Source organism: Heterodontus francisci, chromosome 2, assembly GCF_036365525.1.
Source record: "Heterodontus francisci isolate sHetFra1 chromosome 2, sHetFra1.hap1, whole genome shotgun sequence".
Taxonomy (NCBI): Eukaryota; Metazoa; Chordata; class Chondrichthyes; order Heterodontiformes; family Heterodontidae; genus Heterodontus; species Heterodontus francisci.
The window spans coordinates 83,506,387-83,532,065 of record NC_090372.1 but is presented as its reverse complement, the minus strand read 5'-3'; the positions used below and the strand labels follow the sequence as shown (position 1 = coordinate 83,532,065).

Sequence of the window (25,679 nt, the reverse complement as noted above, 5' to 3'; positions counted from 1 at the left end):
GGTGAGGCACTGGGTACGAGCGGGTTGCAACCAGGGCAGGGGGCAAGGAGCGCAAGTGCCAGCTCAGCAGAGGACGAGGTTCCACACGACTTCTGCTACAAAGGACTTAGATGAGGTCTGCGATGGAGCAGTATACAGAAGAACACTGATGAGTATGTACGATGAAATGCTTGTTGTATTGGTAGGCCTGCCAGAAAGCCTGTGGTCAATATCAAGGAGCATGGAGGAGTCTGGCACCAACTTGGCACAAGATTTTGTGCAGAGCTTGGAGCCCATCCTTTCCAGCATGTAAGTGGTGGACAAATCCATTCATACGTTTGTGGACCAATCATAATACAGTGACTGATGGCCAATACTGCAGCTTCCATTGCAGCACAAGCAGCAGCCACCTAACGTCCGAGTGCTGCAGTGGAAGCTCAGGTTGCTGTTATGCAAGGTCAGCTTGCTGCCAGGCAAGCTCAGAATGCTGCCATCATGGCTGTGGATTACAGTGTGCAAAAGAACTTGCAGGGTGTTACCGCAGTCCAGCAGTCTGCCCTCCAACATATTACTAGGGTAGCTGAGATGCAACCCCAGAGGAGTGGCAGTGGCCCCATACAGGACAAGCCTGTTTTTCTCTCTCAGTTCTCCTATCCCACCAGTCCACCATTGCCCTTGCTGTTGCCTGCCAGCCGGCCCTGACTTGCTGCCACCCTTGCTGAGATGCTGTCATCCATGCTGAGCCTCCTAGGCCCAAAGCTGCTTGAGGTTATCCCGCAAGGCCATCTGCAGTCTCCTCCATTGAAAGTCAGCGGCCTTCCACCGGTCATGCTGCAGCCGCTGGGGTAGCACCGCATTGGAACACTAGGACAAAGCCACTCAGAAGACTGGCACTAAGGGAAAGTACAAGTTGATTTTTGTGTGTAATCTGGCATGATTTCATTTATAAATTTGATTCGGAAAGTTTATTTTTTGTTGGTTTTTATTTTTGTATTGTGACCGAGCAGACAGTGTGATGGTCAGTGACAGAGGGAAGGTAAGGTATGGGACTGTTGTTGAATGGGGAATTGGGGTTATTGTTACTGGTATTACACTTGGATGAGTTCTTCATGGACAGTCTGGGCTGAAAGGAGCTGTCTAAGTTGCCTCCCCGCTTCCTCTTCCTTGTCCTGCTGTTTCGACTTATGCTCCTGCTCCTCAGCTGTTTGCTGTATAGCAAGGGCTATCCCCTCATGAGATTGAGGTTGTGCAGCATGCAACAGACCACCACAAATCTTGACACCCGCTCTGCCAAATACTACAGGGCTCCTCCAGAGCAGCCCAGGCAGCAGAAGCATTGTTTCAGTATGGTCTGCTCTATCACATTTCCTGTGGTAGCGTGGCTTTCATTGTATGCATGCTGCGCATGTGTGCCTGGGTTGCGCACTGGAATCACCAGTTAGGTGGTCAACTGATTGTCCTTATTGGCCAGTAGCCAATAAGAGAAGGAAGAGGAAGCAGGGAGGCAACTTAGACAGCTCCTTTCAGCCCAGACTGTCCATGGTTTGCCATGATGGCTCAAATACAGCGAGCACATCGGACGGTTTCAGAATGAAGGCATCGTGACTGCTATCAGGGTGCCTGGTATTGACCTGCATGATACGCTATCTATGGTCACACACCAGCTGGAAGTCGAGGGAGTAGAATCCCTTTTGGTTCTGGTATAGGGCAGAATTAGCATGCGGTGCAGTCAATGGCATCCTGCACCATGTGGAAGCCTGCAATCTTAGTGAAGCCGCCAGCTCACTCTGCCTGCTTACGTTTGGCAAGACCAAATAAAATAGTTAGCTCTCATTGAGTAGAGAGCCTCAGTGATCTTTATGCAATAATCAACAGCAAACTGGAAGATGTTGCAACTATCTCCAGGTCCTGCCTGGAAGGAGCCAGACTCATAACAGTTCATTGCCATGATCACCTTCACAGTCACTGGCAATGTGGTCATTGCGCTGCTCTGAGGCTGCAGCTGTGGATGCAGCAGATGGCAGATTTCAGTGTGGTCATCCTTACAGAAGCGCAGATGTCTCACACATTGTTTCTCACTGACTTTCGGGTAGAAAGAAGAATTGCTCCCTGAGAGCCCTTCTTCCTGTCCTCCTCCTCCTTCCTCTACCAGGAGCTTGTGCTCCTCTGTATGCCCTCTGTTCATTCTCCAAGACATGTTGTAGTTCAAAGGGAATCTAACAGTGTACCCATGTCTGGAAGCAACTGGTTGTAGAGAAGACTTGAAGTCAGCAAAAATTATTTCTGCACTTGCTACAATACTCCCTGTAGACTTCTGCAACTTTAAGCAACTATACAAAGCAGCAAAGACTTGTAGAATCGAAGCAGCAGGCAAAATAAATCAATCAGCAACTAATCTGTAAGTAGTTGGACAATCCCTGTAAATAGCTCTGGTGGTGGTGGGGGGGGGGGGGGGGGGGGGGTGGTGGTGGGGGGATAGTCTTTCCAGTTTCTGAATGGGTTTTCAGCTGTGCAAGGTTAAGATAGGAGTTGACCGGAATGTTGAGCTCCAAAATGGTACCGCAGGTGTCAAATCAGCCTTGTACATTGATTGGCATCACAATCTGCCTGCTCTGCATACTTCCGGTGGATGTCCACTGCACACGAGCTGCGGATGCTATTTTGGAGCTTTAAGGGCACTCATGGTGCCAAAAAAGGGCTGTGATGAGGTTTTGGAGGGGAAGGTTGAGGAATTCTGGTTGGTCCCCAAACGCCATGGAGTTTTAACACCGCGGCATGCATGATTTTTTTTTAAACCAATTCCTCGCACAGAAAACAGCCAGATGTATTGTCTTGGCACTATTGGGTGGGGTACACTCTAGAAAAGGTTGCAGCCAAGGATCAGGTAAGTTTCATGGTGTTTGGGGGCTGAGATTGAGGGTAGAGTTTGCAGGAGGGTGGTGGGTTGGTGGGTAGCACATGTTTGGGAAGGTTGGGATGATCATGGGGGTTTCAGAGCGGGGAGAGAGTGGATGGAGGGTCAGAGATCAGGGTCAGTAATGAGAGTGGTTGCTGAATATGGGGTTGGGGGGAGGAAAATCGGTGATGGGGATGTTGTCGGGAGATCATCATGTAGCTGTGGAGGTGGGGAGTGTTGAGCCTAGAGGAACCACTCCTGCTACTCCTGCCCCAAAAGCAGAGCTATAAAGATACTATGGATCCAACCCTTCTCACCTCCTTTTACCTCTTGGGTTTCCTGAGGCCCGGAAACCCGGCTGACCTCGGTTAAAAATAGAAACCTTATAAAAATAGAAGCATGCAGCCTCCTTAAAAGGTGTCAGTGGCAGACCTGTCCCTTGAGAGCAGATTGGTTGCCTGCCCCTCATCCCATCTCTGTGAAAACTGAAAGTGGGTGGGTTCGAGGTAGATTAGGTTCCTGTTTCAGATTCTTAACTGCTCACCAAACCAAACCCACCTGTTTTCTACACTGCCTGCAGCGTTTCAATGTTTCACTTATTTCTTGGTGACCAGTACTGAAGGTGCAGTTTGACCAGAGCACTATATAACTTCATAACTTACTCTGGCTTGTATTCTCCTGTTTTGTTTATGTAGTTCAACATTCTATTTTGCTTTGCTGATTGATGCCTTGTATTTATTTATTTTATTTTTTTATTTAGAGATACAGCACTGAAACAGGCCCTTCGGCCCACCGAGTCTGTGCCGACCAACAATCACCCATTTATACTAACCCTACAGTAATCCCATATTCCCTATCACCTCCCAACAATAGGGGCAATTTACAACAGCCAATTTACCTATCACCTGCAAGTCTTTTGGATGTGGGAGGAAACCAGAGCACCCGGCGAAAACCCACGCAAACACAGGGAGAACTTGCAAACTCCGCACAGGCAGTACCCAGAATCGAACCCGGGTCCCTGGAACTGTGAGGCTGCGGTGCGCGCCACTGTGCCGCCCGTATTGGTTGGACATGTTGAGCATTGAGTCTATTGGGGCTTCACGATTCGCTATTTCAACCCCATTCTCTGCAGACATATGTTGCCCATTTTCCTTCCTTTGTACAATACTTTACACTTGTCTGTGTTAAACTTCATCTGTCATTGTTTATCCTATTCACATACTTCGTTTAACTCGTTCTGCAAATTCTGAACTACCCCATTCGATTCCACTGCTCCTATTAATTTAATATCGCTTACAAATGTGACCATTTTGCATTGAGTTCCTGAATCCAAGTCATAAATGTAAATTAGAAATAGTATTAGCTCCAACACTGAGCCCTGGGACATCCTACTCAGTACTTCTCCCACTCCAACATTACTCCACTAACTAGTACCCACTGTTTTCCATCCTTAGGGCAATTTCTTTTCCATTCCTAAGTTTTGCTTGAATCTCCACAGCTTTAAGCTTAACTAGTAAACTTTTGTACTGAACTTTATTAAATACTTCCTATCCTTCCACATCTTTTATATGGTTCTTATAAGCTAGTAGATGAAACTAACAGCAGTAATTGCCTTCAAAAGCTGAATACTGTTTCTTGCAAGCTACCTCCAGTTTTGTCAAGATAATTTTTTTCTCCAGAATATAATAATGTTTAGAATTGTTTTTGTTTTTATTTTCCTTTACTACAGTTTCTCTTGGCTATAATTTCACATAACTACCATGATCCTTCAGCCTTCGAAGCACTATATCTGGTAGACTATGGCACTGCCACCCTGAACTTATGGAATTTCCTGTTCTCTTCGAGCAAGCTCTGATTCCAACTGAAGGTAATGGCAGAAGTAAGCCTAGTTGTAGGAGATCTAAACAAGCAAGACAAAGAAAAGACCGAGACATCATCTAAACAAGTGAGTATTGACAAATGTACATTTGCATTACAATAATTATGGTTTCAAACAATACTTAATTACCTGGTCTATATTTGGTATTTGATTGCCTTGGCTTTCCTCCAGGTCTGCAAAATAAAACTGCAGTCAACATATTTTCTGCTTTAGAACCTCATACATATGCTGTTGCTTTGTTTGAAAGTGCAAATATGGGTCATTGTCATTCTGCTGAACAATACCTAAAGAACTGTAGCATAAATTCAGTGCCAGCATGTCAGTGAGACAGTATAAAAATCAGTGAATACAGTTACCTGAAGAGGTAATTTGGCAGGAAGGAAATAATAAATATATTGTCTAGTGTTCAAAACAATTAAGAATTGTACATTGGGCAATTCTAAACACCAGTTTTTCCTATTCAAATTAGGCGGAGGGACTCCCTTTTGAGAATTCTATGCAGCCCACCAATGAACTGCAAGTGCAGATGAACCTACCCCATAGGACACACAATCATATATATGTCTGAGTCACAAAATTGGGGGTTTAAACTAAAATGACACTCCAGTTAAGTACTGAGGGTGCGCTATATTGAATGAGACCTGATATGGTAGTTTAGGTCTTTGTTAAAAATCCCATGCCATTATTCAAAAAAGAATAGAGAGTTCTCACCTTGACCTGACCCACAATCCTCCATCAATCAATTCCACAAGAAAACAGATTAACCGGATATTAATTTCCTTGCCTATTGTGAGATCATTTGCCTACACAATACAGTTGCCACACCTCAAAGAAACTTCTTGTATGTGAAGTACAATGATATATCAAAATAAGTATTTATACCACTTAAGCAAAATGAATCAATTAAAAACTGAAACAGAATTAGAAAATTTGGAACTTAGACCAAGGTGCCCTAATTGAATGGAGACCAGGTGGGTATTTTTCTGGATTGGGGAAGAAAACAACATTTTTATGTGTATCTTATTTACTCTTCTTTTAAAAATAAACTTGTCCGTTGTAATCCAGAAAAAATAAGTCCTACAGGAAAAAATACTCAGCAGTCAAAATGAGCTTGGAGAGGTTGCTGAAAGTAAGAACCTATTGCCATGTGAAACAAAATGCTGCAAATACTCAGCATCCCTAGAGAGAGAAACAGAATTAACAGGCTGGATATTACCGACTATCGGAGACAGGCTGGGAAGCGGAAGGAGTGAAGGTGTCGGGAGGGAAGCCTGCCGTCTTCACATCACAAGCAGATTTTACGAAAGGGGACCGGGCTGATGGGAGGAGATGGCACTGGAATGAGGCGGGAAGGTAATTAAGCCTGTTAAACAGGCAATTAACAGCGATTTTACCATTTTATTTCTAATTTTTGACAGGTGCATGGGATCAACAGCGCTTCAGAGCCTCGCCAGCTATAACAAGGTGGGGACTTAGCGAGATGTCAGTGTTGGCTGCAGTTGGCAGCCCTTGCGAGCGGTTGTGTGGCTTGGAAGGGAGGGTGGAGCTGGTTGGACAGGGGATGTAGCAATTGGGAGCAACAAAAACTTGCCTAGCACAGCGGGGGCATTCCACTTGAGTGCCCTCTTGGACTTGGCACCTGTATGTACGGAGCAATCAGGCGGGAGGCCTAGAGAATGGAGTGCAGCTAATTGCCATGGGCCTCATTCATTCAGGCTTTGAGACCTCCAGCGAGGAGGACCATCAGCAAGGGACAGAGCTGCAGCCACAGGCAGCGGACAGCAGCAATCTGAGGAGTACCAGGATCATGAGCCTGGAAGGGGGCCAGGAGGAGGAGGGTGCAGAGGGGCATGCAATCAGCCTTGTGAGCGCAGACGACAATACGCCCCAGACAGAGTCGACCGTCGAAGGATCAACTTCCTACAAATGTCAGAGTAGCAGTGATGCGAAGACTGTGCTTCTCCAGGGAGACCATCACAGAGCTGGGTGCCATGATGGCGGATGAGCTGAGCCCTATGGATGGGCATCCAATGCCTGTTGTGTTAAAGGTCATTGTGGCACTGAATTTCTATGCCTCAGGATCATTCCAGAGATCTTCTGGAAATATCTGTGGGATCTTTCAATCTGTGGCTCATCGCTGCATCAAGATGGACACCAATGCCATTTTCAACAGGGCCAACCAGTACGTGCACTTTCACATCGATCTAGACTGTCAGGCTGAGAGGGCTGTAGGACTCGTGGCCATTGCTGAGGTTTCCCTAGGTGGAGGGTGTCATCAATTGCACACATATGGCCATCAAGACTTCTACAGACTAGGCAGTGGTCTTCATCAACAGGAAGGGCTTCCACTCGCTCAATGTACAACTGGTCTGTGATCACCGTAGATGGATCCTTCAGGTCTGTGCAAGGCTCCCAAAAAGCTGCCATGACACCTACATTCTAAGGCAATGCCAGGAGCCTAATCTTGTCAGGCCCCCCACGTGCTTTCAAGGATGGATACTGGGTGACAAGGGCAACCCACTAAAGAAATAGCTACTGACGCCTGTGCAGAACCCCAGCAGACATGCAGGGGACAGATACAATAGCTTCAATGAGACAACATGAGTGACCATTGAGCAGGGCATAGGCCTTCTGATTTTGATGTTCAGATGCCTGGATTGATCTGGTGGGGCCCTTCAATATACCCCAGCAAGGGTCTCGCATATCATGCTGGTGTACTGTGCTCTGCACAAGCTGGCGCTACAGAGGGGAAAGGCTTTGAATAATGAGGACATCCTGGAGTGTGATGTCTCCTCTGAGGATATGGAGGGGGTTGGTGACCAGGAGCAACAGGATGAAGATCCTGAGAGACAGCAGACAAGGTGCAATTAGATGCAAGAGAGGCTCGAGCCAAGCTAATACAGGCACGTTTCACATGAGCCTTACTTACACACCCAATCAATCCAATAAATATGACACCTTCTCCGGACCTGTTGTCCCATCTATGATTGCCCTGACCATTTTCCTGGAGCCATCATTATGTGAGGCAACAGTGTGGGAAATGCCGTGATCGCACTCATGTGCTCCTTCCCATCGAACTCTTTGCAGGAGGCAGTGAACTGTTAATGGCCCAATCGTGTTTAAAAAAGTAAAGTATTCTATCAGTGATGCACAATTTCACAATTCATTTACGGTAAGTATACAACAAGATGACATCTAATATCAGGACCTAACCTTTCTCTGAATCTAATGGGTTAAAAGTTTTCTCCAGTTTTAACTAGTTACCTTTAAAGCTACAATAGCAAACTTGCATTTATATAGGGTCTTTAATGAAGAAAATTGTTCAAAAGCACTTCGCAGAAGTGTAATCAGACACAAATGGACAGCAACTCAAAGAAGAAGATATTAGGAGGAGTGACTGAAAGCTTTGCCATTGAGGTGGATTTTATAGAATTATAGAGTCATTCACGAGGGTCTTAATGGAGAATAGTGACCTGGAAACCTAGATGGCTGGAGGTACAGCTGCCAATGGCAGGGTGAAAGAAGTGGAAGCTACACAAGGGACCAGATTGGAGGAATGCAAAGTTTTCAATGGTTTGTAGGACTGGAGAAGGTTACAGAGACAGGGAGGGGTGAGGCCACGACGCGAATTAAACAGGAGGATGAGAATTTTAAATATGATGCATTGAGGGATTGTGAGCCAGCAAAAGATTCTATAATTTTTAGTTAATGACCAAGTTAAGTTTATATTTCTTTTACCTGCGATGACATAATAATCTATTTGCTGCTTTCGCAAGAAACCTAAGTATAACATATTTTTTGTTGTGTAAAATGTGAAAAATTATTGTGCCTCTGCTGGAAGATTTCATTGTGTCCAATACCATTTTACTAGGTGTTTCAGGAATATAGTTGATCATGACAAATTCACAAATTACATTTTCAAGGCCAAAAGAAACATTTGCTAATGATATCTATCACTGTTCTCCAGCTGAGCACCAACAAAATGTTCTTAAGATCGAAATGAAGATTTAGGAAAGCTTATACAATATAAAGAAAGTATCAAGATCCAGAATACTTACTCAGCCTGATATTGACTCTCTGTGCCAATAGAACTGATACTTCTTGGTAAAGTAGCTGCAGGAAGAAAAAAAAAAACAATTTCACTTTTTCGCACTAACATTATCCAATCTTTTATACAATTAACTTACTTCACGCTATTGCTTATTTGTAGTTTAAAGACATGTCTTACTGTCTCTAAGTAGCAAACATCAGGAATTGGAATAAAAGCAAAATACTGCGGATGCTGGAAATCTGAAATAAAAACAGAAAGTGCTGGAAATACTCAGCAGATCTGGCAACATCTGTGTAGAGAGAAGCAGAGTTATCGTTTCAGGTCTGTGACCTTTCACCAGGAATTGGAAATTGGTTTAAGAGAAAAAAAGGATAAATAAAGGAGATATGGGAAGGATTCTGTCCCCCCTTTCTACTGTTAAAGGACTGCAAGGTTGCAGTGCTGACTTTAACTTTTTTTGCTGTAAGAATGTTGAAAGTTTTATTTAACTGTGAGAACTAACTTTTTCTTTTGTTTAATTAGTCATTTGGAAAGGCGCCCGAAGAAAGAACAAAACAAATGAGGTAATTTATCTTTTTTTTTTTAAAAAGCATGTGCTATTCTGTTCTGCGTTTAGTTAACAAGTATTGGTTTGAAGTAAGGTTAACTAATCGGTGAAGTTGGGAAAACTGGAATTTCATTTGTGCCCACAATGAAATTTCAAGTTATTATGAAAAGGTATGGGGGAGCCTTTAATTACAGATAAAAGGCTCGCTCATATTGGCAGTTTTGAATTTTAAATGTTTATTGGCGTGGATTGGAATTTGGGATATTTGAGGTGATTCTGTTTGTTTGAGTACAACCGAGATGAATAAGCAAACATCCTTGGGTTAGAAACCTCTAACAAAAAGAAATTAAAAAGTTTGGAAACAATTGGAGTTTAATCTAAAATGCTGCCTTCCCTTATGAAAATGTTTTCCTTTGAAGTTGATAATGTTACTCATGATTTTTGTTGTTTTCAATCCCTAAGGATAAATTTGGGCAAAGTTGAAAAAAAAATACAAAAATGAATTGGAAAAAAAACGTTTAAAATGGGGTTAACGTTTCAGGTCTGATGAAAGGTCACTGACCTGAAATGTTAACTCTGTTTCTCTCTCCAGAGATGCTGCCAGACCTGCTGAGTATTTTCAGCATTTTTCATTTTTATTTCAGATTTCCAGCATCTGCAGTATTTTGCTTTTATTTGCTTAAAATGAGGTTTGGTTTGGAGTTTGGATCTTTTTTAATTGGGAAAGCTTTTTTTTAACATGTTACGTAAAGTGATATAAATGTGTACATATGACAAGTTTCCTCCGCCCCCTTGAAAGCAAGCTGAGAAGTTAACCCTTTCTGATAACAGTTTTTTTTTCCATTTAATTCACCATAAAACTTTTGTATTGCTGAGTCTAAAATTATATATTGGACATTATTAAATTTTAAGCTTCTAAATTGACAGATATAATTGGACAAATTAACTCAGTGGGCTCTGGCATAGAGAAATTGACTTTAAAATAATCAGGATCGAATCAAACACAGTATTTACAGTCTGAGGGAGTAAAATTAAAGTAAAAGGGATACAGAATTTGATTGGGACAATTGAAGATTAGGAAGAAATAGTATTTAGTAAGAATTATCCACAAGTTGGATGCATGTAAAGGGAGAACTGGAGAAACTTTTAAGTCTATGCATTATCTGGTATTTTAATGTTACTGAGCAAGGTGATCTACAGGTGGGGGAGTTTTTTTTCCCAATTGCAAGAATTGTTGGGCATCCGCCATAGACTACACATCTCATATCATCCACAGTCCTCTGGTATAGTGGAAAGGGGGAATAGGATGCTGAAAACAATGCTTAAAAAGCTATGTACAGATCACCCAACTCGATGGGCTAACATGCTGCCTATATGTCTCTTGGCCACACTCCCCACAAGATGAAAGGAATCTCAGCCTATCAGGTGATGACTGGAAGGTGAATGAGAATTCCAGGATATCTCACCCTCACTGGAACAGTCCCCATGATAATAGGGATCCTGGAACAAGATGTTAATGTATTCTATACATTCCACCCAACCATCTTGAACTGCCGAGATTACATTTGGGATAGTCCGAGACTCGAGTGTTGTTCAGAAAGAGCAGGAATCTATACATGTTGATGCAATATCAGGAACCCAGGGAAGGCAGCTTGCAGGGTCATCACCGAACTAAGAATGAACCTCGATTGCAAGGGGAAGCATTGAAAGCAGTAGCTCAGTTTGGACATCCCATACCTCCTCTGTCCCTAATTCTGAAATCTATAATAGAAAGAATGAAGACATCAAAAAAATATTTAATTAAGATGAGGCAAAAAAATGAACAAAGGGAAGAAGTGATTAAAAGATGGGAGAAAGTCACTGGTGGGAGTGCAATGTAAGTCAGCACCCTTGAGTGATGATGTTGTCCCTAATTCTTTTGCTTGTGTAAGTGATATTGATTGTACTTGTTATTCTAGCATTGCTTTGTTTAAAATGCGTTACCAAAAGACTTACCCTTAGAGGCCAAATGCTTAACTAAATTACCTTATTAGGGGGAAAAGTAATTAATTGTGAGGAATCAATGCCATGCAGCATTTCACCCTCAAGGTGGGGACTGTAAGAAATGTTGATTGTCATTTTTCTGGCCTTTTCATATCTTTTGTATTGAGTTTTATCTACTTTCATATATATGTTTTGTATAAGCTTTTGGTAAATGAAGAGTTAATTTTAGCTCTGTAATATACAGAAAAAAAATGCTGTCTATACAGTTTGAGTCAACAGGAATTACATTGTGATGCGGACTAATAACAGGAACAGTTAAAGGGAAAGAAAAGAAGAGATATCAAAAACTATGTAACAAGCTGCGATCAAAATGTAACAGAAAAGCAGGATGAGTCTCGCCAGAAATGTATAATCTAATAGACATCAAGGTTTGTGCACCAAGGACACATTGTTTTACATATACATGTGATCATGATTAGTGCATAAACTGAAGCATTAATAAACAAAATGGCAGGATCAATTGAAACAGTGATATGTGTGAAACAACCAATATGTGCATAGGAGGAGCCATTGGTCACGAAGCATAAAGGAACAGACCGGAGAGGTTCGGCGCACAGATTTGAAAATGACAAAGGGAGAGACAAGAGAAGAGGAGTCATGAGCCAACTGTGCCACTCAAGCTGGTGGAAAGTAAAGGCCACCCGAACTAGGATACCGACTGCCTTGGATTTGTTAAGTATTGCTTTTTGTCTTAATAAATCATCCTGATATCACCACATCACATGCCGCCTTGTCTGAATTCTTATTGTCTGGTCCGGGAACAAACTGTAAGTAAGATGCTAAATCTTACAGAGCCACGAGCACAGATACTCTCACCTTGGTGGGTATGCGCTCGGGCTTAGATGGAGGATCACAAGCGGTTGAAAGCACGTACGTCCGAGCAGCTAACAGAGGCCTCGACTGGCAAGGCCATTGACAGTCGGAGGACTGTGGGAGGCCTGTCCTATGCTGACCCCCACAGCTGATGATGAACAAAGGAAAGAAGTGATTAAAAGAACATACTGGAGTTGCAGAGAGGTAAGGGAATATCTGGCGAAGCTGCCAGAGGCAATGCACAGTCATGCGCTGACGATGGAGGACTCCATCCATGCCATGAATGCTGCCATGTCTCAGGCTTGCGAGCGCATGGCTTCCTCCATTGAGAGGCTGGCGACCCTCCTGGAGAACTCATCAGTGACAAGGCGAGAGGGGGATGAGGCACCTGGTTTCAGGTCCTCCTCCATCTATGGTCAGTAGGGAGTTAAAGGAAGATGGAGAGGCTGATCGCCACATCTGGGGACTTCCCTCAGGGTGCTCTGAGTGTGGACAGCAGCTGCTCAGCCCCTCCACCAGTGATCCCAGTGCCAGTAGCTGCGATGACTGAGGAGGCTGTTGCACCTGTGCACCAAACCCTCAGCCAGCTGGGGCCTTCCAGGCCTCAGGCAGCTAGAGGATGTCAGTCAAAGTCATCCTAGGCCACGGGGCAGCGCAGTAGCTTCCCTTCACCTCAGCTGCCAGTGCAGGGGGAGAACACTGTAGAAGCACAGAGAAGTATATGAAGAAGAGTACATAGATGGATTTCACGGGTATGTGTAACTTGCTGTTGTTATTGGGTATTGTGAACGTTTAAATAAATGGAGGTCACTTTCATTGCCTTGGTACTGTCACCTTTAAACGGCTGGAGATCTGAAGTCACATGATCCCCATGCGCCTTTCAATAAATAGGAAAACCCCATTAAATCTGATTCAGGCCTATGCAGATACATGGTAAATACCTTTCCAACAATTATAATTGCAGTCCTCCCGCGTCGTAGTGGCAACAACGCATTGGAATTTTCCCACCACTGACAAAATCCGGAACTGACATCATGACGTCAGGTTTCCGGGCGAGTGCCTCCCCTCCCAACTTTTCAGCCCCACGCCTCCAATCCTGCTCCTACTGGTCAGCTGAATTCCAGCCTATTGTGTGGGGGTTGTTGTGGGGGGGAGGGGGCGCTGGAGGCATCATAGAGGAGGCAGAGCTTAGAAGCCTTTTGGGGGAGGTGGGACACAATGGGCTCCTATTCCCTGCAGCATGTGCTTGCATGTCTCCTCTGCCAACCTATCTGGAGTCACTTCTGCACAGCCAAGCACCCTCCCACTGCTTTCCCATTAGCAAATGTTTCTTGTTTTTACTTTCCTGGCGTAAAAGGCTTAATGCATTAATAGTCTGCTTCCTGATTTATATAGTCTTTCATAAATATAAAATGCAATAAACAAAAATAAAATTTCATCATGTAACAGAGTTTCCAAGTTCTCCAAACTGGTCAGTAGGGTGTGTTTTTTTCACAGATTCTTGGTAGTTTCTGATTGGTAGTTTTCTAGCTGCCTACCTTGCTTTGATTCTTATGTTTCCTCCATCATAAATTCTAAATGATACTATGACAGCAAATGTTGACATAGGGTTTCCCTCTATGAAAGCATATTGGATCCTTGCCTTTATTAATAGAAGCAAAAGTACAAAAGCAAGGAAGTTATACTAAATCTTTTTAAAACACTGGTTGGGCCTCAGCTGAAGTATTATGTTCAATTTTGGGTACCAGGCTTTAGGAAGGATATCAAGGCCTTAAAGAGGGTGCAGAAGAGATTTACTAGAATGACACTAGGGATGAAAGACATCAGTTATGTGGACCAACTAGAAAAGTTGGGTTTGTTCTCCTTAGAGCAGAGAAGGTTAAGAGGAGATTTAAGAGAGGTGTTCAAAATCATGAACTGTTTTGGTAGAGTAAATAACAAGAACAAGGAACTGATTCCAGTGGCATAAGGGTTGATAACCAGAGGGCACAGATTTAAGGTGATAACAATGGAATCACAAGCGACATGAGAAAACATTTTTTTACACAGTAATCTCGACTGTTAAGATCTCGAATGCACTGTTTGAATGGGTGGTGGTAGCAGATTCAATAGTAACTTCCAAAAGGAACTTAGATAATTGCTCGAAGGGAAAAAAGTACAAGCTATTGAGGAATAAGAAGCAGTTTAGGATTAATTGGATAGCTCTACCAAAGATCCGGCATAGGCACAATGGGTCGAATGGCCTCCACCTGTGCTGTATCATCCCATCGAATGATAGGATGCTGTAGACAAGAATTTGGGTTCATTAGCTTTTGTTTTTTGGATGCTATGAATGCCCTTCGAGCTCCAAAATGCTGTCTGTGGTGTATGCGCACATGTGTGAGGTAAACCGGGCTGGACGCTATATTGGTGCAGGTAATAGCACACATGCACAGTGAACATCCGCTGAAAGTACACAGAGCAGGCAGATCAGGATGTCAATCAGTGTGCAATGTTGACTTGATGCCAGCACAGCCATTTTGGAGCTCAATGCTCTGGCTAACACCCTCTCTTAAACTCACACAGCTGAACAAATGTTCAGCAGCAGGAAGGACCCCCACCCACGCTATTTAAAAGGGTCGTCAACTACTTACTTGTTAGTTGCTGGTTGATTTCTTCTGGTCGTTGCTACGATTCTACAAATGTTTGGTGCTTTCTATTGCTGTTTCGTGTTGCAAAAGTCTAAAAGGAGTGGTGTAATAGGTGCTAACTTCAAGGCTTCTGCACAAACCAGTTGTTCCCAGACATGGGTGCACTAATAGACATTGGAATACAGCATGACATGGAGAATGAGCAGAGATGACACAGATCAGGGCAAGCTTCTGGAAAAAGCTGAAGGGCGAAGGGAGAAGGGCTCTCAGCAGGAGGTCATTCTGCCCAGGATGTTCAGGGAGCAATTTCCCTAGCTGAACCTCAGCAAGGAAAAATGTGTCTTGCACTTCAGTAAGGACGTCCTCACTGAAATCTGCCACCTGCTGCAGCCACAATTGCAACCTCAGAGCAGGTCAAGGACTGCATCACCAGTGACTGTGAAGGTGAGGCAATGAACATTTATGCATCTGGTTCCTTCCAGGCTGGGGCTGCAGATATTTCCAACATCTCGCAATCTGCCATCCACTATTGCATAAGGGAGGTTACTGAGGCTCTCTATTCAAAGACAGCTAACAACACTTCTTTCTCTCCTGCCAGAAACAAGCAAGTGGAGTGAGCACAAGGCTTTGCTAAGTTTACACATCAATTTGTGGGCAGTGCATGTCAACTCTGCCCTCTACTGAAACTGAAAGGAATTCCAGTCCTTCAACGTCCAGCTGGTGTGTGGACATAGGCAGTTAATCAAGCAGATCATTGCCAGGTATCTTAGCAGCAGTCATGATGCCTTCATTCTGCAGCAGGTGCTGTGCCAGCTGCAGTTGAGCCACCAAGACAAATCAAAGGGTGGCTACTGGGCGCAACCCATGTACATGTGTGCAACCAACACATGAGTGCGCAGCATGCATACAATGAAGGTCATGCTACCACAGGAAGATGACAGAGCAGACAATTGGCATACTGAAAAAAAACTTCCAGTCCCTGGACTACTCCATGGGAGCACTGCAGTACTCGTGTCAAGACTTGTGGTGATCTGCTGCATCCTGTACAAACTCCCCATCATGAGGGGACAGCCCTTGCCATCAGCTGAGCAGCTAAGGAGCCGGAACCATGAGGAGGAGCAGGAGGAGAAAGAAGAAGAAGAGGAAAAGAAAGAGAGGAGGAAACCTGGACAGCCCCTTTTACCTTGGGCTGTCCGTGAAAAACTCAACTGAGCGCGATACCATTACCACAACTCCAATTCCCCATTCACCAACAGTCCCCTACCTTACCTTCCCTCTGTCACTGACCTTCATAGCGTCCCCTTGGCCACCATGCTAAAACAAAGCCACAAAATAAACATTCCAAACCAAATTTATAAATTAAATCATGCCCTATTGTATGCAAAGGTCAACTAATCACCCTTGTGCATTCCCTAAGTGCCATTCTTCCATGTGTCTTTGCCTACCCTAGTGATACTACAATGACAGCACTACAGCTGGTGTAAGGCTGCTGACTTTCAGTAGAGGAGGCTGCAGATAGCCCTGGAGGATAACCTCAAGCAGTTCTGGGGCTAGAAGGCCCAGCTGCAGATTGCACTATCTTGGCATGGGCAGCAGCAGTCCAGGCTGGCTGGCTGACAGGCAACAGCAAGTGTAGTAGCAGAGTAGAAGGGTGAATGCTGTCTTCCTGAAAGTGGACAGTAATCCTAGTAATCCTAGTCCTAGTAATCTGCATGTCCCTTTGAACACTGTAATCTACAGCCATGAAGCCAGCATTCTGAGCTTGCATGACAGTAGTCTGAGCTTCCACTGCAAAACTCAGACTTTGGGTGGCAGCTGTGTGTGCTGCAATGGAAGCTGCAGCATGGCTATCAGACACAGCATCATGGTTGGATCCACAGTGTGCAAAGGGAATTTGCTACCAATTCCATCCAGGAAAAGATGGGCTCCAAGTTCTACAAAAAGACCTGTGCCAAACTAGTGTTGGACTCCTCTATGCTCCTTGACATTGAACACAGGCTTTCTGGCAGGCTTCCCAATAAAACAAGCATTCAATTGTGCACAGTTATCAGTATTCTTCTGCAGACTGCCCCATCTAAGCACTCTGTAGCAGAATCCGTATATAACTTCACCTCTGAAAGCTGGCACCTGCGCTGCCCTTGCCCCCTGTCCTGGCTGCAGCCCATTTGTGCCCAGTGTCTCACCATCTGCCTCTCATCTATACTCTATGATATGGGCAGTGGAGGAACACCAAGTAGAGAGTGATGATGAAGACAAAACACCATCACTTGATTTAATACTCACAGCCATTAACAAGGCACACCCAGCCCAATCGACCCTACAAAGTCTTCCTCACGAACACCAAGTGACTTGTGCCAAAATTGGGAGAGCTGTCCCACAGGCTAATCAAGCAACAGCCTGATATAGTCATAGTCATACAGAATCATACCTTACAAACAGTGTCCCAGACGCATCCATCACCATTCCTGGGTATGATCTGTCCCACCAGCAGGACAGACCCACCAGAGGTGGTGGCACACTGGTATACAGTCAGGAGGGAGTGGCCCTGGGAGTCCTCAACATTGAATCTGGACCCCATGAAGTCTCATGGCATCAAGACAAACATGGGCAAGGAAACCTCCTGCTGATTACCACCAAATGTCCTCTCTCAACATCAGTATTCCTCCATGTTGAACACCACTTGGAAGAAGCACTGAGGATAGCAAGGGCACAGAATGTACTCTGGGTGGGAGATTTCAATGTTCATCACCAAGAGTGGCTTGGTAACACCACTACTTACTGAGCTGGCTGGGTCCAGAGGAACATATCTGCCACACTGGGCCTCTGGCAGGTGGTGAGAAAATCAACAAGAGGGAAAACCTACTTGACCTCATCTGTCCATGACAGTATTGGTAGGAGGACCACCGCACAGTCCTTGTGGAGATGAAGTCCCATCTTCACACTGAGGATACCCTCCATTATGTCATATGACACTACCATCGTGTTAAATGGGATAGATTCAGAACAAAACTAGCAGCTCAAAACTGGGTATCCATGAGGCAAACATATTAAGTAGTGGAATCTATCAGTGACTTACAAGGAATGAGATAACAACTGACTTGGACAGACTCTCATTGGGGGTTAAATGGTCTGACATTGAGGCTGTGGGGTGGTGGGGGATGGGTCTAGCACAATTGGATGAAGACTGCACGTATTTATCCAAAGGAGAGCATTTATATCCCAGGTAATAAATCAAGATGTACAAAGAGATCGATAGATTTCCACATATTAAGAACATCAAGGGATACAGGGATAGTGCAGGAAAATGGTGTTGAAGTAGAAGATCAGCCATGATCTCATTGAATGGCGGAGCAGGCTCAAAGGGCTGAATGACCTACTCCTGTTTCTTTTTCTTACGTTCACTGTGGGCCATCAGCAGCAGCAGAGCTCTATTCAACTACAATTGGAAGCCTCTTGGCCCGGCATATCCCTTACTCTACCATTATCATAATGCCAGGCAATCAACCTTAGTTCAATCAGGAGTGCAGGAGAGCATGCCAGGAGCAGCACCAGACATACCCAACCATGAGGTGACAACCTGGTGAGGCTACAATGCAGGACTACATGCATGCTAAACAGCTGAAGCAACATGTGATAGACAGAGCTAAGTGATCCCAAAACCAACAGATCAGATCAAAGCTCTGTCAGCCAGCCACATCCAGTTGTGAATGGTGGTAGACAATTAAACAACTAATTGGAGGAGGAGGACGAGGCTCCAAAAACATCACCATCCTCAATGTTGGGAAGCCCAGCATGTCAGTGCAAAAGACAAGACTGAAGCGTATGCAACCATCTTCAGCCAGAAGTGCCGAGTGGATGATTCAGCTCTGCCTCCTTCTGAGGTCCCCAGCATCATATGTGCCAGTCTTACAGCCAATTTGATTCACTCCATGTAATATCAAGAAACAGCTGAACACATTGGATACTGCAAAGGCTATGGGCCCCGACAACATCCCGGCTGCAATACTGAAGACTTGTGCTCCAGAACTAGCTGCGCCCCAGCCAAGCTGTTCAAGTACAGCTACAACACTGGCATCTATCTGGCAATGTGGAAAATTGCCTAGGTATGTCCTGTCCATAAAAAAACAGGACAAATCCAATCCGGTCAATAAACGCCCCATCAGTCTACTCCAATCATCAGCAAAGTGATGGAAGGTGTTGTCGATAGTGCTATCAAGTGGCATTTACTCAGCAATAATCTGGTCACTGATGATCAGTTTGGGTTCTGCCAGGACCACTCAGCTCCAGAACTCATTACAGCTTTGGTCCAAACATGGACAGAAGAGCTGCTGAATTCAAGGCAGCATTTGACTGAGTGTGGAATGAAGCAGCCCTAATAAAATTGAAGTCAATGGGAATCAGGGGCAAAATTCTCCACTGGTTGGAGTCTTAGCTAGCACAAAGGAAGGTGGTTATGCTTGTTGGAGGTCAATGATCTCAGCCCCAGGACATCACTGTAGGAGTTCCTGAGGCCCATCATCAGCTCCTTCATCGATGGCCTTTCCTCCACCATAAGGTCAGAAGTGGGGATGTTTGCTAATGATTGCACAGTGTTCAGTAACACTCACAATTTCTCAGATACTGAAGCAGTCCGTGCCCGCATGCATCAAGACCTGGACGACATTCAGGCTTGGGCTGATAAGTGGCAAGTAATATTTGTGCCACAAAAGTGCCAGGTAACGATCATCTCCAACAAAAGAGAATCGAACCACCTCCTCCTTATGTTCAAAGGCATTTCCATCGCTGAATCCCCCAACAACAACATTCTTTGGGGTTACCAGTGACCAGAAACTTAACTGGAGCAGCCATATAAATACTGTGGCTGCAAGAGTAGGTCAGAGGCTGGGAATTCTGTGGCAAGTAACACAACTCCTGACTCCTCAAAGCCTGTTCACCATCTACAAGGCACAAGTCAGGAGTGTGATGGAATACTCTCCACTTGCCTGGATGAGTACAGCTCCAACGACACTCAGGAAGCTCAATGCCATCCAGGACAAAGCAACCCACTTGATTGGCACCCCATCCACCACCTTAAGCATTCACTCCCTTCACCACCAGCCACAGTGGCAGCAGTGTGTACCATCCAAAAGATGTACTGCAGCAACTCGCCAAAGGACCTTCGACAGCACTTTCCAAACCCGCGACCTTCACTACCTGGAAGAACAAGGGCAGCCGACGCATGGGACATCATTACCTGCAATGTTCCCCTCCAAGCAACACACTATCCTGAATTGGAACTATATCGCTGTTCCTTTACTGTCACTGGTTCAAGATCCTGAAGCTCCCTTCCTAACAACACTGTGGGTGTACCTACACCATATGGACTGCATCATTTCAAGACTTGTGCCTTGTAGATGATGGATAGGCATTGGGGAGTCAGAAGATGAGTTACTCACCACAGAATTCCCAGCCTCTGTCCTGCTCTTGTAGCCACAGTATTTATGTGGCTGGTCCAGTTAAATTTCTGGTCAATGGTAACCCTTAGGATGTTGATGGTGGGGGATTCAGTGATGGTAATGCCATTGAATATCAAGGGGAGATGGTTAGATTCTCTCTTGTTTGAGTTGGTCATTGCCTGGCATATGTGTGGTGTGAATGTTACTTGCCACTTATCAGCCCAAGCCTGGATGTTGTCCAGGTCTTGCTGCATCTGGACGCAGGCTGCTTCAGTATCTGAGGAGTCGCGAATGGTGCTGAACATTGTGCAATCATTAGTGAACATCTCTACTTCTGACTTTATGGAGGGAAAATCATTGATGAAGCAGCTGAAGATGTTTGGGCCTCGGACACTACCCTGAGGAACTCCTGCAGTAATATCCTGGGACTGAGATCATTGACCTCCAACAACCACAATCATCTTCCTTTGTGCTAGGTATGACTCCAACCAGTGGAGATTTTTCCTCCTGATTCCCACTGACTCCAGTTTTGCTTGGGCTCCTTGATGTCATACTCGGTCAAATGCTACCTTGATGTCAAGAGCCGTCACTCTCACCTCACCTCTGGAGTTTAGAGCTTTAATCCATGTTTGGACCAAGGCTGTAATGAGGTCAGGAGCTGAGTGGCCCTGGTGGACCCAAACTGAGCATGACTGAGCAGGGTATTGCTGAGCAAGTGCCACTTAATAGCACTGTCGACGACCCCTTCCATCACTTTGCTGGTCATCGAGAGTAGACTAATACTGCTGGTCTTGCTAGCGTTGCTCACATCCCATGAATGAATTAAAAAAAGGAAAAATGCACAAGGGTAAGGTGGCGTTATGGAGTTGAGAGGGAAGTAAGAGATGCATGCTTACATCCCCTACAGCTTGTGAATCAGAATAGAGGGTAGAATGAGGTGGACGTGGTACGTGTGAAGGAGAATTAGGTACAAGGATATTGTCATCTTCAATGGTTTCAGACCTGCTTCTGGCCAATAATGGCTAGCACCATCTCCACCGTGGGGGTTAGGATATGCAGGCGCTCTGGTCCCCCTCCGTTTAGCTCCTGCTGACACTGTTTGTGCACAGCCTTGTCCTGCAAGAGGGAGGGAAGTTTGTCAGTGAATGTCACGCAATCTGTTTGGCTGACATGGCTGTCATGACTGAATAGCTGGCAGCATTTGCAAGCTGTGGGATGTGGGTATGAGGGTTGCAGTAGTGCTAAGTGTATGAGGGTGAGGCGAAGCAAATGAATGTTAGGCATGAGGCCAGATTGATAGATATTGTTGGTAGATGAGTGATCAGGATGTTATGAATGGAGCAGTATCTGAGGCCAGGGGTTCAGTTGGTGGGATATGGCATTAGAAGATGCATTCATTGACATTGACCACTGTGTGAGCTCACTGAACATCTCGCGGCATTGCATTCAGGTCCTCGGAACTTGACTCCTGGCATTGACTTTAACAGCTATTTGCTCCCAATGCCTTTTGACCATGTGTCCGGAGATCCTTCACCACCCCCCTGTCCCGCACATATAGGACACCTTTCCTCCTTACCATCGCCTCCACCAAGACCTCCAATACAGCGTTTAAAAATCTTGCAGTCCGCTCTCTCCCCTGTTGTGCTATTCTTCAATCTTTCCCAGGTCAGATTCTCTTCACCCACGATTGTCAGCACCTGAACTAGCCACAATGAATCTCCCTTTTAAGAGTTGCAGGCCAACTGTAAGCAGTGCTAGGATGCTGGCTCCCTGATGCTGCGTCCAGTCAATGAACAGTGCGGTTAGTGCTCGCTGGATGCAGCGATCATTCAAATGAGCAGCCAGCACAAAGTTGGTGTATTGTTTGCATTGCAATCAACGGGCACAGGTTAATTGTGCATTGTGAACCCTGTGCCCATTTTTGGGGGCTATCTAATTTAACTCCTGTTCTTGATTTGATTTTTTTATGTGTGGGGCATAGTTACGGAAGACTTTGAAAGGTCATCATTTTCAAGTGCAATCTTGATTGTTCATCAGAGTACAGTTGTTACATAGGATGCACAGGTATACACAAATGCTAAGCAGTTGTACATCTCAGTCACACACACACCCCCCTTTTTCATATCCTTACGACAATTCAAAAACTGTTGAGCCTTACTAAATCAATCACAGGCTTACACTCAAAATCCACTACCCAATTACAGAGATTCCATTTACACAATGCCCCTGCTTGTGCAGGTTTCGATCTTCTGACCCCCTTACATCATCTATTTTGACCATTAGGGCAGTAATCAGGTAACACTTGTAACACAAAGGAACATATTTTTACACTGGAGATGTAATGTTGTCTTGATAGTTAATGGTCCCTGTGAAATACACATTATCCCAGCCTTTTGCAGAAATACCAGCCCCCCGTCTCCTATTTACAACATTCTAAATAAAGTTACTTGGTTCCTATACACAGTTAGCTCAGCTCTATTCCAAATTCTTGCCGGTGGCTAGCATTCATCTTTCACAAAACTACCCACAGCTTATTTCCATGATTCTGTTAACCCTTTATTAACCCATCTGTTTAATACTAAAGAATTACCTAAAGTAATTTTGTTTATTCACCTCACATGTTCCAACAGCCCCCATGACTCTATAAATGGTGGCATGAAAGAAAGACTTGCATTTACATAGCACCTTTCATGACAACTTTACAGCCAATGAAGTACTTTTGAAGTGTAGTCACTGTTGTAATTTAGGAAACGCAGCAGCCAATATGCACACAGCAAGCTCCCACAAACAGCAATGTGATAATGACCAGATAATCTGTTTTTTTTGTGATGTTGATTGAGGGATAAATACTGGCCAGGGCACACATGAAAACTCCCCTGCTCTTCTTTAAAATGGTGTCATGGGGTCTTTTACATCCACCTGACAAAGCAGACGGGGCATCAGTTTAACATCTCATCCAAATGACGGCAATGCAGCACTCTCTCAGTACCACACTGGTATGGCAACCTTGATTTTTGTGGTCAGGTCCTAAAGTGGGACTTGAAACCAGAACCTACTAACTCAGAGGTGAGAGTGCTACCAACTAAGCCCCGGCTGACACTGCAGTAAAATATGATTCAAAAAGTGCAACATATGAATGCAAGATTAAGTTTCCACAGAAAGCGTGCATGATAAACAAGATTTTTGACATATAGATAAATAGAGCTAAAGTCAGCTGCAAACTGATAAATTAATAGTAAAGCAGGAATTAGAGAATTAATAAATTAATGAAACAGTGGGTACTGGCCAATTAATAGATTGCAAGGCCTAAGGTGGTAGGTGTGAGGGTATGGATAGCAGATAGGGCCACTATATCATGAAGTAAAGCTCGGATTTAGATAGGCTGCAGTACAAAACCAGGTTGATACTAACATGAGGAAGCCACAAATAAGCAAGTAATTTACAGGTGCCTCATTTACCTGGAAATCAGGTTTTAAACACGCAATAAATTGGGGAAAACTCCCAAACTTTGGCAGGAGGAAATAGGTGCCAAATTGGATATAGATATAAAAAACTGGCTCCACATCATCATTTAGTAGCCAGAGTCTGCAACTACATCATGATAAGCAACTATTCCATAGCACTCCTCAATGACTAGAGCCTGCAATTACATTGGAAATTGATCCATAGCATTTCTAAATGCTCATTAATTTTATTCCAAGCTATGAATTCTAAGCATTTGCCCATAATTGATGTTAGACTGACGGTCTATAATTGCCTGTTTATCCTTTTCTCCCTCCCTTATCATTATCCACTACTCACCAGTCACATGGCAAATGCTGACATTGGACATTGAACCATAGACGTTTATAACACCGATGGAGGCTATTTGGCCATTGTGTCTGTGCCGATTCTTTGCCAGAGCAATCCAAGTTAATCTCTGCCATGCTTTCTCTCCTTAGCCATATCTTTCTCTGCTTCAAATATGTATCCAATTTTCTCTCAGAAAATACAATGGTCTCTACCTCAGCTATTTCCCGTGACAAAATATTTCATGCTCCAACAATCCTCTGTGAGGAGCAATTTTTCCTAACCTCTCTCCTCACAATCAAAAGATAATTTTAAGTTGATGACCTCTTGTTAATGATCTATAAATTCGGCCTTGCAGCACCTGTTTTTCAGGCCTGCAAAGTTGCCAATATGACGAGCAGGAAGCACACTAACATTTCATTCTCAAAGTGTGTTGCCCACCATATTGACAAAGGAAAAAAAATTGTTTTGCAGAGCACACACCTGAAACAGGCATTAGATCCTTTGTATATGCAAAAAGGGGCCTACGAGTTGTTTGAGTTCTCCACTGCAAGATTGGTTTGCTCTGAGATAGCGGCGCTCAGGAAAGCCAGACCTTGGGACTGCTTGTTAGGCTGCATCCAACAAGATATGCTTTTGAAATATATTTATTTAAACTTGGAGAGGAGGAGGAGCAGGAAATTAAGAAACATGGGCTTCTGCTATTCCCCCAGACCCAGTTTCCAATCGCTTTCCCCCATGGCTGCTGATCCCCCGACACGTCCCTCGATACCCCTCACCCAGCCCTCGATCCCCCAACCCAGCCCTCGATACCTGCCCCGACCTAGCCTCCAATATCTCTCCTCCTCTCCACTTTGACTTGGTCCTCACTTACCTAGGGTCCGGTACAATACCAGCAGTGGCCTGATCTTCATTCACCCTTCGCTGGTGAGGTCATTGCACCTCAGTGGCACAATGGAAATAAGGCCTGAGGTCCAGTTTGGGGAGCACCACGGGTCTCATCATTTAAACCCAGGGATTATGCCCTGCATCCCCAGCAAAAATGGGTGTGCTGCATTTTTATGCCAATGACTTCTTAGCTAAAAGAAATAGTCTTTCCTTATTCATCAAAACTGTTCATAATTTTAAATACCTCTAGTAAATCATCTCTTAGTCTTTTCTGCTCCAGTGAAATAGTCCCAGTATCTCAAGTCTCTCCTCAAAACCATGTTTCCCATTCCTGGCATCATCCTATTGAACCTTTGCAGACATACTCTCTACATAAACTGCACATGAAAATCTAACTGTAACCTAACAAATGTTTTGCAAAAATTCATCATTATTTCTTTAGCCCATTTCTCTTTATAAAACCCAAAATTTGATTGGCCTTTTAAAGGCTTTATTTACCTATTTTGAGAGAATCATGTGTTTGAACCCCTAGGTATCTCTGTTCATTTACATACTTTAGTGCCTTTCTATAAGTGCATTCCTCCAATTCCTTGTTTTTTCTCCCAAACCTCAAATTTATCCACAATAAATTGCATCTGCTGCCTGTCTGCCCATTCTGGTAACCCGTCTATGTCTTCTTGAAGTTATTTTTTATAGTCAATCTCCCTAATTGCCACTTTTATATCACCA

General features: G+C 44.3%; 1 protein-coding gene across 5 annotated transcripts in view; it reads right to left on the bottom strand.

The window, feature by feature from the left end:
- Positions 1-25,679, bottom strand: part of nek10 (NIMA-related kinase 10) — a 485,577-nt gene that overhangs the window by 27,361 nt on the left and 432,537 nt on the right. For all 5 annotated transcript variants that reach the window (XM_068059792.1, XM_068059804.1, XM_068059810.1 and 2 more), the window contains 2 exons: positions 8,813-8,867; positions 4,884-4,927 (listed from right to left, as the gene is read on the bottom strand). In XM_068059792.1, the coding sequence (XP_067915893.1) occupies positions 4,884-4,927; positions 8,813-8,867 (99 nt within the window). The remainder of the gene's footprint in view (positions 1-4,883; positions 4,928-8,812; positions 8,868-25,679) is intronic.